This window comes from Pantherophis guttatus, chromosome 4 (assembly GCF_059756535.1).
Source record: "Pantherophis guttatus breed Tessera chromosome 4, ASM5975653v1, whole genome shotgun sequence".
NCBI classification, from domain to species: domain Eukaryota; kingdom Metazoa; phylum Chordata; class Lepidosauria; order Squamata; family Colubridae; genus Pantherophis; species Pantherophis guttatus.
The window spans coordinates 10,696,450-10,710,135 of NC_142066.1; the positions used below are offsets into that span (position 1 = coordinate 10,696,450).

Genomic DNA, 13,686 nt, shown 5'->3' on the forward strand with positions numbered 1-13,686 from the left:
CAGCTGCAACAGAGCAAGGAGGCTGAGTGGTGTATAGTTGCAGTGGCCGTGAGATGAGGCAGCTGTTGGGGTATGGATGGCCCGAGGGCCCTGAGGTAAGCTGCTGTGGGGTGTGTGTAGCAGCTAAACTCTGCTGCCTCATGGTGGTGGCATGGGCATGCTGCGTGGCCTCCTACTTCCTGTGGCTCCGCGGACTTCCTGTGGCTCCATGAATGCCGACAGAGCTCCTTTCAGGAGCTCCAGCCCTGTGTCTCTGTATAGCCGCTAGAACAGCAAAAAACAGCTGTCTAGCGGCTTAAAACTCTCCCTCACGGAAAAAGGGGGAGAGAAGAGCAGAAGGGTCTGGGTAGAGTCCCCTAGACCCCCAGGCTTTTTTTTTCTAAGCCTGGGGTTTGCAGGGTGAGAGCTCCCTCAAAGCCCTTTGAAGTTCCGGAGCCGGGACGAGTCAGCTTAAAAATAAGCAGACCGAAGCGTCGCGACCACACCAGCAAAGCAAATTGAAGATTATAAAGAATTTGGACTTTAGATGCTGGCAGAGTTAATCCAGGAGGATAAAAATGCAAGTACTGAATGTTAACTCCATTTAAAAAGGGAAAGATGGCGCCTGTGAAAATGAAACTTATAAGTGAAAGTCTTTGTTAACATTAGTAACATTGTTAAAGCTATCGGGTTATTTAAGAAAAAGATTTAAAGTGGAAGTGGAATGGAAAATACTATGGTACTGATTTTAACTAATTTACATCTTTAATTTGTGTGGAAAATAATTGGATTTAACAACCTGATAGCTGAATTAATACAAATATAAAGAGGCAATTGAAAATGGCTGAAATTAAAGATGGATTATATGAGTCAGCAAACCCACAAGTGGTGACTGCGAAGGATTTAAAAGATTTCTTAAAATCTTTTACTGTTGAGATAAGGCAGATAATTAAAAGAACTATTCAAGATTTTAAATTGGGGAATAAAAATGACTTGCTGGCTGGAAAAGAGGAGGAAAGTAATCAGGATAATGTGACTTTGGAGGACAAAAGAGATACTGTCGGGATTAAAATGGACGTTATTACACTGCAAACAGAGGTTTTGGAAGAGGCTTCCATTCAATTAATTGAAAAACAGCAAGAAGATTCTTTACTGCAGGTTGATAAATATTTTGACAAGTTTTGGCTCTACAGACAGAATCAACGAATCAGAATCAGAATCAGGAATGAACTGATTGACTACAAATGCAGGAGAAGTGGAAATGGGGGTTTCAATTTAAAGGAAACAACTCCAAGAAGAGAACGAATTCCAAAGACACACCAACTACAATTTCAAACCAAAAAATTCTTGAAAATAAAAGCAGGGGGAGAAGTAATTCTGAAGAAGAAAGTATTATTGATGAAGGACTGGAAAAAATATAGAAAGAAAGAAAGACTGGTTATATTTTGGAGATTTTTTTATGATGTTAAAAGGTTTAACTAAAGTTGGATAACTTTTTGAACTTTATTGTAGTTTTAAAGTATTGAAGTTTAAAGATGGCTAATTTAAAAATTAATGGATAAGTTCTTGAAAGTTTTGAAGCTTATATTTTGGAGAATGTTTTCTTAATGTATTGAGAGATTTTAAAATGCTTAAATTAAGATTATAGTTTTTTGTTTTTTTTTCTTTCTTTATAAATGTGAAATGTGATAAGAGAATTTATAAAAGGAAGGGTGAAGTAGAATTTTTAAAGGGGGAGTTAATGAGTGTGAGAGAGTTTTGAATCCTGCAGTAGTTAGTATATTTTAGCTTATGTGTATTAAATGCTATATCCTGTTTTTCCTCTGGGAAGTCGGTGGGGGGAGTTGGGGAGGGGAGTTTGGGGGGGAAATGATGTATAATAATTCATTTTGTATTGTTTGGTTATTTGAACATAAAAAATAAAAACTGTTGTAAAAAAAAAAAAAGAAGTGGGCCTCCCGAATATGAAAAAAATAATTAAAACACCCCCCCCAAAATAAGTCCTAGTGCTATACACACACACACATATTCATATATGTACACACACACACACACACACACATACACACACACACACACACATATATATATATATATATACATACATACATACATACATACATACATACATACATACATATATATGCATATATCAGGGGTGAAATGTTACCAGTTTGGACCAGTTCAGCAGAACTGGTAGTGATGGCAGCGGGGGAGTTGGCGAGCCGGTAGTACTCGCCAGGTCATAGTTACTTCCTGGTGTTAACTAGGAAGTAACCTGTTTTTACCCATTGTGCATGCGCAGAAGAATTTGTGCATGCGTAGAGGGCCTGCACACAAGTGTGGAGTGAGCGCATGGGTGCAATGCATGCACTTCCGAACCAGTAGAGAAGGTAAATAGATTTCACTCCGGTATATGTATGTGTGTGAGTGTGTGTGTGTGTTTGTGTGTGTGTGTGTGTGTAGGTAGGTAGGTAGGTAAGTAGATAGATAGATTGTCCTAACACAAAGAATGACACCAGACCCCCACACACGAAAACCACACAGGATGTTACCACCACACATCCACGCAAAAAGCAAACCCACACTGATGAGGCATGACCACAAACTAGAAGCCAGACCACAGCTGCTTCATTAGCCACTTTAAACCCCTCCAATCCATACATGAAGCAAACTGACACCCACCATGAAGATGTGGCATGACCACGAATGTGAAACCAAACAACAGCAATGCAGCTTACCAGCTCAAATCCCCCTGCAACTCAGACTAACACGAGCACAACCAAGCCGCCACCTAAACAGAACACACCCCCAGCCAATCAGAGCACAGCCAACCCCCCCATCCAATCAGAGCACAGCCAAACCCCCAACAAATCAGAACACACCTCCATCCAATCACAACACAGCCAAGCTCCCACCCAATCAGTTCACACCCCCACTGGCAGTTAAAAGGAAGAAACAGTTCACACCCCCACTGGCAGTTAAAAGGAAGAAACAGCTGCAATCACATATTGCTCCTAGAAGCACGAAGCCGAAAACACCAGCCTGAAGATGACAAATGAGACTTCGTTGAAATGTCGCCAAGACACTTCCAATTTTACGTGGGAGAAAACCTGAATAACCAAAGACCTACATACAAACACCAGCAAAAACCTCAGAAAACACATAGATATAGATATATACATACATTGTTGAGAGAGTCAACAATAGGAGCGAGAAGGCTGAAGACATACTGTAATTACCTCCTCACTGAACTTATTCCAATAATGATAATTTTATCTCTTCCTCAAAACTCTAAACAAATGAAGAAGACATTATAAGGACTGCCCTTTGGGCACTGGGGAGTAGAAGACAAGAACACACAAGTCTTGTGATTTCAACTGCCCTGAATTAAATCGTGTTGCTGGAACTCAACATTGCCATTCAGAACTTTTTCAGTATTATCACAACATGCAATAAGAATCAGGGCTAAGAGTTAACCTTGCTCTTAACAGCAAGTTTGAGGCTAGTAAATACAGATGAACATGGGAAGCTGCTGGTGGTAGAAGGTTCATACTTAGAGAGCATTTAATGCCCAGAATGTTCTTTCTCCTTCTATTTCCACTCTTCAGAGTGAAGTCTCTGCCGTGTCATTCAGGTGAACCCATACCTGTTCCAAATGAATGGTACCAGCAAGGGGACTTTCTCATTGGTGGGATGGTATCCATGGCTAACTACCAATTTAATGAAGTTTCATTTCAGCAGCATCCCTCTGAGAAGTATTTTGAATATCCAGAGTAAGCGATTCTTATCATTCAACCTTTGTGTCATCTCTATGTAGTTAGAGGAATTGCAATGAATAAAGAGAAAAGTAGATTATTTGATTTCATAATGAGAACACTTTGTTATGTGAGAAAGTGTTTTCAGGGATATTGGCTACACTTTGATTCAATCTGCAACAATGGAAATCAAAGGTTCAGTGCAGTAGAGTTAAAACTAGAGTTGCATTGGTCATTCCCAAAATGTGCATTCATATAGGGTAAAGCACCTCTCTGAAATTCCAGGAAAATAATCAGGAAATTTTTAATGAGATATGTCCATTCATCCTATTTTCAGCGTGCTAACAAAATTCTACCAGCATGTCCTTTCCTTGGTCTTTGCTGTGAAGGAGATCAATGAGAATCCAGAAATCTTGCACAATGTCACTCTTGGCTTCTCTATTCACGATAGCTACTACAATGCCATAATGACCTATCGAACCACGATGGATCTGCTTTTCAGATCAGAGAGATTTGTCCCCAGCTATAAATGTGACACCGGGAGAAATCTCATTTCTATCATAGGAGGGTACAGCTTTGGAACTTCCTCCTACATCGCACATCTCGTGAAGTTTTACAAGATTCCACAGGTAGGATCTTTGTTGTTTGTTGTTTGTTGTTTATTAGATTTGTATACCGCCCTACTCCCGAAGGACTCAGGGCAGTGAACAGCCATGAAATAAAACATATAAATACAAAATTTAAAATAGAAACTTTGGAAACATAGGCATGAAAATTCCCCCTTCTTTTCTTTTTTGCAAACTGGGGCCATTTTTTTTTTTAAATGGCTATTCCCTGGCTACACACTTCAACAATCTGACTAAATTGGTTGGAAAATATGACGAAAAAAAGATACTGATATATTTTCATAATATGTGTTTCTTTTAGCTCACATATGGGTCCTTTACCCCACAAGATGTTCATAGCACAGAGATTCCCTTCTATTACTCCGTAGTCCCAAATGAGTCTTCGCAGTACATTGGACTAATCCGACTGCTTCAACATTTTGGGTGGAGATGGGTTGGACTCTTTGCTATTGATAAAACTGAAGGAGAACATTTTCTGGAGACCATGGAGTCCCTTTTTTCTAAGCATGGAATCTGCTCTGCTTGTATGGAGAGAATTCCATATTTAACCTATTGGGATCAACCTTTTGAGATGTTTAACACATTGAATAATATTTATAAACATATAATTGATGAGACGATCAAGACCTTTATAATCTGCGGAGAATCTTTGACAATCGCATGGTTAACGAATATCATTTTTGGGTTGGATCCTAGATGTGAACAGACTACCTTGGGAAAAGTATGGATCATGACTGCCCAGATGGATTATTTATTAACAGGAATGAATAAAAAATGGGATCGGCAGTTCTTTGATGGTTCCATTTGGTTTACAATTCACTCAAAAGAAATTCCAGGGTTTAAGGAATTCTTGAAGTTCGTAAAACCTCCTTGGATTCCAGGAGATGGATTTTTCCCACTTTTCTGGGAACAAGTGTTTGATTGTTCATTGCCATCTCCTTCTTTGACCAAACTGGATGAACACATCTGTACAGGAAAGGAGAAGCTAAGGGACATTCCTGGTGCTCTTTTTGAGGTGGAGCTGTCTGGGCACAGCTATAGTGTCTATAATGCTGTCTATGTATTGGCTCAAGCTTTACATGCTCTCCTCTTCCTTCGATCTAACCACAGGCATTTTTTGAGGCATAAATCATCAGAATTTGAAGAATCACAACAATGGCAGGTGATTTGTGTGCTAGAAGTATTCTGTATTAGACAATAGCAAAGTACATGGTTAGTGTGTATGATTCAGAGAGGGAAGTTGCACCTACTAAATGGATTTGAACATAACAGCCTACCTGTTAATGACTACTTTAACTTCAACTGTAATAATAAAGGGCTATCAATAGATATAAACTAAATGTAATCCACTCTAATCTTGATTGTAGAAAATACAACTTCAGCAAGAGTAATATATGTCTAGAGTATAGAGTAATAAATGTCTGGAACAGTCTACTTGATCTTTTTTTTAGTTCCTCTAACCCCCATACCTTTTACCTTAAACTGTCTACCATGGACCTTACACATTTCTTAAGAGGTCCCTAAGGGGGCATGCATAAGCACACCAGTATGCCTACCATCCCTGCCCTACTGTCCCCATTTGTATGTACTCATTTTATGTGTTTATGGCTATGTTTTGCTTATTTATAGCCATTTAATTGTGCCATTTTTTTCATTTGTCCATGTCTATGTCTCTACTGAAACTTGTTTCCTTGTACTTGCTGTTAAATAATTAATTAATTAAATAATTAAATAAATAAATAAATAAATAAATAAATAAATAAATAAATAAATATTTCTATTGATGATATTTAATTTCATGCCTCTATTTCCATCCCTGTAATTGTGGGAAATGGCACATGTAGAAGAGAGCTGATATGATGGACTACAGTGAAGAGGCAAATTTCCTGGGAGCACATTTCAGAAACTGTTTTGAAGGGGAGAGAACAGACAGCACACCCTCAAATTTTAGAGAAGTCAGAGGAGACAGAGGAAGAGAGTTAGAATAACCACACCCTCAAATCTCTCAGGGAATATCCATCAGGATGTGAATAGTAAGAATTTAGTATGGGAAAATTATTCCTACAGTGAAAGCAAATAAAAAACCTGAATTCTGGTTCATTTTTTTTTTAATTTGATTTATATGCCGCCCTTCTCTGGAGACTCAGGGCGGCTTACAATGTGCTCGCAATGCGCTAAGCAATAGCCTTCATCCTTTTGTATATTTATACAAGGTCAGCTTATTGCCCCCACACCTGGGTCCTCAATTTATCTACCTTAGAAAGGATGAAAGGCTGAGTCAACCTTGAGCTTGGCGAGATTCGAACCTGCAATAATTGCAGGCAGCTGGTCTTAATAACAGGGTGCTTTAGACACTGTACTACCAAGGCTTTTGTATCTCATTCTTGGGCTTAGCCTCTCAGTACTATGTTTTCTATTTTATTTCCTGAGCATAGTACACATATGATGCAAATCCAAGTAGAGGAAAAACCAATTACAACATGGATTATCAGACTATTGATTATCATGTGCAAAAGATAGCAAACAGATTCTCAAGGGACTGGAGAAATGGACTTTGCATGTTTTCCTATATAGTTGTATATATGTTTAGTATGGTATGGTATGGTATAGAATGGTATGGTATAGTATGGTATGGGATGGTATGGGATGGTATGGGATGGGATGGTATGGTATGGTATGGTATGGGATGGGATGGGATGGGATGGGATAGTACAGTATAGTATAATATAATATAGTATAGTACAATTATATACTATATAGTACATAGTATAGTATAGTACAACTGTGATAAAATTACTCATACATTTCTATTGTTTGATTTACCTCTGTTATTATTCCCAATCATAAAGCTCCACCAGTTTCTTAGAGGCATGATATACAACAATTCTCTTGGAGAAACATTGACTTTTTATGATCAAAAGAAGATGGAAGGTGGATTTGATATCGCAAACATAGTTGTCTTTCCTAATTCCACTTTCCAGAGGCGCAAGATTGGAAAAGTGGATCCTGATTCCGTAAAAGGACAGGAATTAGTCATTAATGAGGACATGATTGTTTGGCATAGATCATTTAACCAGGTATAGTTTCAAGAAGAATTTTTGTGACCCATTCTCGTATGGTTTCTTTTGCAAATTTATTGTTCTCCTTCCAGGCAAACCACGAGGAAGAGCCACTTCTTAAAAAACAAAACAAAACGATGTTTAAATGTGGAAAACTAACTTCACTAATATTGGACACATTATTAGAGTTACCCCCAAATAGCAAACTGAAAATGTGACAAAAAATAAATGCATTTAAATTACTGTATTTCCTTGGTTGAATGTTTGATGAGATTTAAAGCAAATTTGATTGACTCAATTCATCTGATCAAATAGATGAATTGAATTAATGAAACATCACATATGGATTTATTAGATTTGCATTTATTCTCCTGGTGAACCCATGAAGATAACCAGATTAAGAAATGTTTTTTTTTCCCTTTAATTGTTAAAAGCTAACAATATTTGGTATTGTGCACTATATTTATTGGACTTCCCTCATTTCCCTCATTTATATTGCAATGTAAATGAGAAAGAAAAAAACATGCTTTTAAGGGACTATATTTCTCTAGTTGAGTGAAGCTTTATCAAATTTTTATCAAGCGTGTGATGGATTGACTCAATACTTCTGGTCAAATTGATGGTTTGAATTAATAAAAACATTGAAATTCTCGTATGGATTTAATTAAACAAAAAGTGGAAACCCAGATCAATTGTGCTCACAAAATAAAATCAGAGGGCAAATTGAAATATACTTCATTGTTTTTGAAATAAATCATCAAATCCAATCAATTTCTTGTTTTACAACCTTTAGATGGGACTTTTCTTTTTAATGTAACAGCACATTCCATCTTCAGTGTAACAACTGAATTTTCTTGAAAACAATCAATCCTCATCTTCCAACATTTTAATATTGGTAACTAGGTGCTCCCCATTTCTCTGTGTAATGAATATTGTCACCGTGGATATCAGAAAAGGAAGAAGGAAGGAAAAAAATTCTGCTGTTATGATTGTGTTCCATGCCCAGAGGGGAAAATCTCCAAAGAGATGGGTAAGTTTACAAATCATTTGATTTTGTTGTTATACTGTCTATTGTGGGGCAGCCTTTCAACTAATTAAATTGTCTGGTTGTGCATGAATAAGAGTTTCTTTGGAAACTGAATGGGACAATGAAATCAAATTCATTATTACATGAAAAATTATAGGTTCCAACAATGGAATTACAAGTGATGATGATGATCATACAACAACAATCACAACAATGTTTCAATTAATTAATTAAATAAATAAATCTTGGAATGGTTTTAGCTTTATAACCAAGCAACCATCACAGTGAAGATTCAGAAACATTTGCAATGTACAGAATGTATAGACAAACACAGAGAAATAATTATTTCAGAGATTTTTTAAAAAAGGTGAAAAATAAAAAAACAAAAAAGTGATTGTACAATTTAAAAACTACATATAAATGCAATGACTGGGAAGGAAGGAAGGAAGGAAGGAAGGAAGGAAGGAAGGAAGGAAGGAAGGAAGGAAGGAAGGAAGGAAGGAATTCAGAATTGATGTCTTGTTATCTAAATTGAAACATTTGGTACTACATTACTATGGAATCCAAAAACCTCCAATGTGCACTAACTAAATAAGGACACTCTTGAAATACAATAATGAAAACAAGAATTTCTGAAATTTATGGAGTTTATTACTTCTTAGGAAGAGTGGACAAACTAATGAAACACATATTTTAATAATAATGAGAATCCTGTAGTCATAATGAGAAATAGAATTAAATCACTTTCTACTTTAAATCTTAATTATTTTTTATTTCCATTAAGTCACCCTATCTATCTATCTATCTATCTATCTATCTATCTATCTATCTATCTATCATCTATCTATCATCTATCTATTTCTGCACAATTTTGCTTCATTAAAAAAAAAATCCTTATTCATATTTTCCCCAAAGCATTCTTCTTTGGGGATCACCCTTCTTGGTGTGTAATAGCTAAGTATGTATTTTATATGTAATGCGGACTGATTCCAAAATTCTCTTTATGGGGGTTAACCCAAGAAATAAAATGGTAAAAGAAACATAGAAAGAAAGGAAAAATAATAATATTCTTAATATTAAAAATAATAAAAGGGGATATATACTTCTCTTACAGAAGCAGTTAATCCCATTTCCTTCTCTCGTTTTCCCTTAAAATACATAATTACTCATCTTTTTACAATTTCCCCTTTGATGCACTATCTTTCATTTTCACTTTGAATTTGGTGAATATATTATACTTAGCTACCATATTTTGAAATGTGATCATTATGGTTCAATATTCAATAACTCAATATGGTTTTAAATATGAAAATAATCTCTTCAGATATTCATAAATCTTCATTGCAGCACTCCTATATCACAAGAAAACAAATCAAGATAACATGGATTTTCATGGTGTTTGCTAATTTTCCTTGTGTATAATCAAAGTAATATTTGACTTAATACCGCAACATACAAAATATACATAGGGAAATGTTCAAAGGAATTTTCATATTTTGGGCCTATATTTGGTACAAAGGCATAAATATCAGGGTATGGATCAATATGAAAATTAATAATGATCATTCTTATGAATCTGTGTTGATATTGTTTTTTTTCTTTTTAGACACTGTTGCTTGCTTTCAATGTCCTGATGATCAATATGCAAACCATAAGAAAGATGGATGCATCATGAAAACAATTAGCTTCTTGTCTTATGAAGAACCTTTAGGAATCATTTTAACCACTGTTGCTACTTTATTTTTCCTCACTACAACATGGGTGTTGGGAACATTTATTAAGCACAAAGACAGTCCCATTGTCAAAGCCAACAACCGGGATCTCACTTACACTCTCCTCATCTCCCTTCTGCTTTGCTTCTTCTGCCCTTTGCTCTTTATTGGCGAACCTGGGAGAGTCACCTGTCTCCTCAGACAGTCTGCATTTGGCCTCACCTTCTCATTGTCCATCTCTTGTGTGTTGGCCAAAACCATCCTTGTTTCTCTTGCCTTCAAGGCCACCAAGCCAGGATCTCGGATAAGGTCATGGGTGGGGAAAAAACTGGCTGTTTCTACTGTCCTTCTCTGCTCTCTATTCCAAGCAAGCATCTGTATTGTTTGGTTATCCACCTCTCCCCCATTCCCAGAATTAGACATGCACTCAATAACTGAAGAAATGATACTACAATGCAACGAAGGATCAGTTGTTATGTTTTATTGTGTCCTGAGCTATATGGCCCTCCTTTCATTTGCCAGCTTCATTGTGGCTTTCCAGGCTCGTAAACTTCCTGACAGCTTTAATGAAGCCAAGTTCATCACCTTCAGCATGTTGGCTTTCTGCAGTGTGTGGGTCTCTTTTGTCCCAACATACCTGAGCACCAGGGGAAAAGCCATGGTGGCTGTGGAGATCTTCTCCATTTTGTCCTCCAGTGCTGGGCTCCTAGGTTGCATCTTTTCCCCCAAGTGTTACATTATTGTATTTAGGTCTGATTTAAATAACAGAGAACAATTGATAAGAAGATTTGTTTAAATACCTTTTTATTTTATTTTTATGATGTCTTAAATTTGAGAAGAGAAACATCAAAATTCAAAATTAAATTTTAAGGTTTTTTTTTTTTTTGAAGGGGTGTGTGTTTCCATCCTGATTTATTTGTAACTCTTAAATCTTGATGGAATAGGGAGGCTCACAGAACTTAGAGGGAGAGTACTAATATGTTTTGAGCAAAACCAGAGAGAACCTGTTATCAAGTCAATGAATTAAAGTTTTTTAACTATCCACCTAACCGTCTGAAATTACTCAATTGCATTTAAAGAAATATGAAATTTAAATATAAGTATAAATGTAAAGCTCATAGGCTGAAGATGAACCGTGATTTTCTGTTAGCAATTTCCTTTTTTAAAAGTGAAATTTTCTATCCTGCTCTAAGGAGTAGAGAGTTGGTCTCTGACAGAAAACCACTTGAAGAAACTAGAAGCATTTGAAATGTGCAATTACAGATGGCTGTTACGTATAAGATGGGTTAACAAAATCACAAATGAGGAGGTGATAAGCCGTCTGGGAAAACAAAGGGAAATCATCAAAGCCATTAAAAAGCCAAAGTTAGAATATTTTGGACATGTGATGCGACACTCAGGGAAATATTGAAGGCAAATGAGATCCATGCAGAAGAACATCATGGCTTCAAAACCTAAGAGACTGGTTTGGATAAAATTCAGCAGCACTATTCATGCAGCTGTTGAAAAAAATAGGAAATGTCCAATGATCCAGGAATTATATCGGGCGGGCTGCTGCGGGTTTTCAAATCTGATTGGTTTATCAAATTATAAAATACAAAGGAAAACAAAAACAAATAAGAAGTAAACAAAACAAAATTGAAAAAGAAACAAATCAATATATTTCATATATGAACCAATAGTAATACAGTTATAAAAACTTTACATAAATATTCTGCAGCATATTGAGAATTGGGGCAATTTGCACAAACATAGATTTTTTTTAATCTTATCTGAAATGGAAAATTTATTTTTAAAATTCATGTCTTAATTACCATGCAATTCATTTCATGGTGTATATCCACATAGGTATGTGAATATAGTACTTAAGAATATTAAAACTTCTATCACAGGAGAACACATTAAAAATGGGATCACAAGGGACATTACAATTATAACAGTGTCATAGGTTCTTTTAGGTACCCTTTCCACCCCCCAAAAATAAGACCTATTCTGAAAATAAGCCCTAGAATGTTTTTTTTTTACAAATCCATCTAATATAAGTCATACCCTCAAAATAAATCCTACTTAAGAGCCTGTGCAGCTGGCCACACATCCATTCCATCTCATTGCTTGAGGTGTCATGGCCACAAGGCAAGGCGGGTGTGTGGTGGTGCTGCCTCACACTCCCCACATCAGCTTACCTCAGAGCCCCCACATCTAGGCCACCCATGCCCTTTCACCTGTCTTGCAGCAGCAGCACTACAAACCATATGTAGCAGGAGCCCACATGGCTGCTGCCTACTTCTACTTGTTCGCAGCCACAACAGAGCAGGAGGCTGAGTGGTGTGTTGGTGCTGCGGCCGTGAGGCGAGGTAGTTGTATATATGTATATATCAGGGGTGAAATGCTACCAGTTCAGACCAGTTCAGTAGAACCGGTAGCGATGACAGCGGGTGGTTCAGAGAGCTGGTAGTATTGCGAGGCGAGGCAGCTGTTGGGGTGTGGATGTACTGAGGACCCTGAGGTAATCTGCTATAGGGTGTGTTTAGCTGCTAAACTCTTGTGCCTCATGGTGGTGGCACGGGCATGCTGCGTGGCCTCCTACTCTGCCACGAGCACAACAACAGAAGTGGGCCTCCCAAATATGAAAAAAATAATTAAAACAGTCCCAAAAATAAGCCCTAGTGCTACACACAAACACAAACACAAACACACACATATACATATACATATAAATATACATACACACACAGATATATATATATATATATATATATATATATATATATATATATATATATATATATATATATATATATATTTGTTTTCTCAGGTTTTCGCGGGTGTTTGTATGTAGGTCTTTGGTTATTCGGGTCTTCTCCCACGTAAAATTGGAAGTGTCTTGGCGATGTTTCGACGAAGTCTCACTCGTCATCTTCAGGCTGGTGTTCTCGGCTTCGTGCTTCCGGGAGCATTGCTGGAAGCACGAAGCCGAGAACACCAGCCTATATATATATATATATCGAAGTACATCCAACGGTTCAACTTCAAGCAATGGCTGCAGCATGAGGGAGAATTGATCAGCGAGTACGTCGCTGCCCTGTGCAAGGCCGCAAACCAGTGCAAGTACCGAGACCTCAATGAGATGCTGCTATAGCAACTAATCTGCGGAGTGAGAGATATTTGCTTGTAGAGAAGGTTGCTCACAAAGACAAATCTCACACTCCATATCGCACTGGACGAGGCGAGGGCTCACGAATCCTCATCCAAGGCAGCCAAGAGACTACAGGGTTCAATGCAGAGTAGAACGGCACAGAAATCAGTCCCGGTTCACCAGGAAACTGTAGGCACGGGAAGCTAGGAAGAGTCGGACGAGGAGGTCTGCCGGACCAAACAGGACCGGCAGGACCGGTGAGGCCACCAAGATGCCTGTGCGAGTTGTGGGGGACCCCATCCGCACCAGACCTGCAAGTTCCGAGACGCCATTTGCCGGCAATGTGAGCGGAAGGGCACATCGCTAGAATCTGCAGAGACAAGGAGAAC

At 37.6% G+C, this 13,686-nt stretch overlaps 1 protein-coding gene across 1 annotated transcript; it reads left to right on the plus strand.

Moving 5' to 3' along the window:
• The first annotated feature begins 72 nt into the window (after positions 1-72).
• On the plus strand, positions 73-13,449 carry LOC148113718 (vomeronasal type-2 receptor 26-like). The gene is made up of 8 exons (XM_087893318.1): positions 73-95; positions 3,591-3,755; positions 4,075-4,366; positions 7,345-7,440; positions 8,374-8,452; positions 10,056-10,903; positions 12,395-12,515; positions 13,337-13,449. The coding sequence occupies exons 1-8, from the start codon at positions 73-75 to the stop codon at positions 13,447-13,449; spliced, it is 1,737 nt and encodes a 578-aa protein (XP_087749444.1).
• The last annotated feature ends 237 nt before the right edge of the window (positions 13,450-13,686 follow it).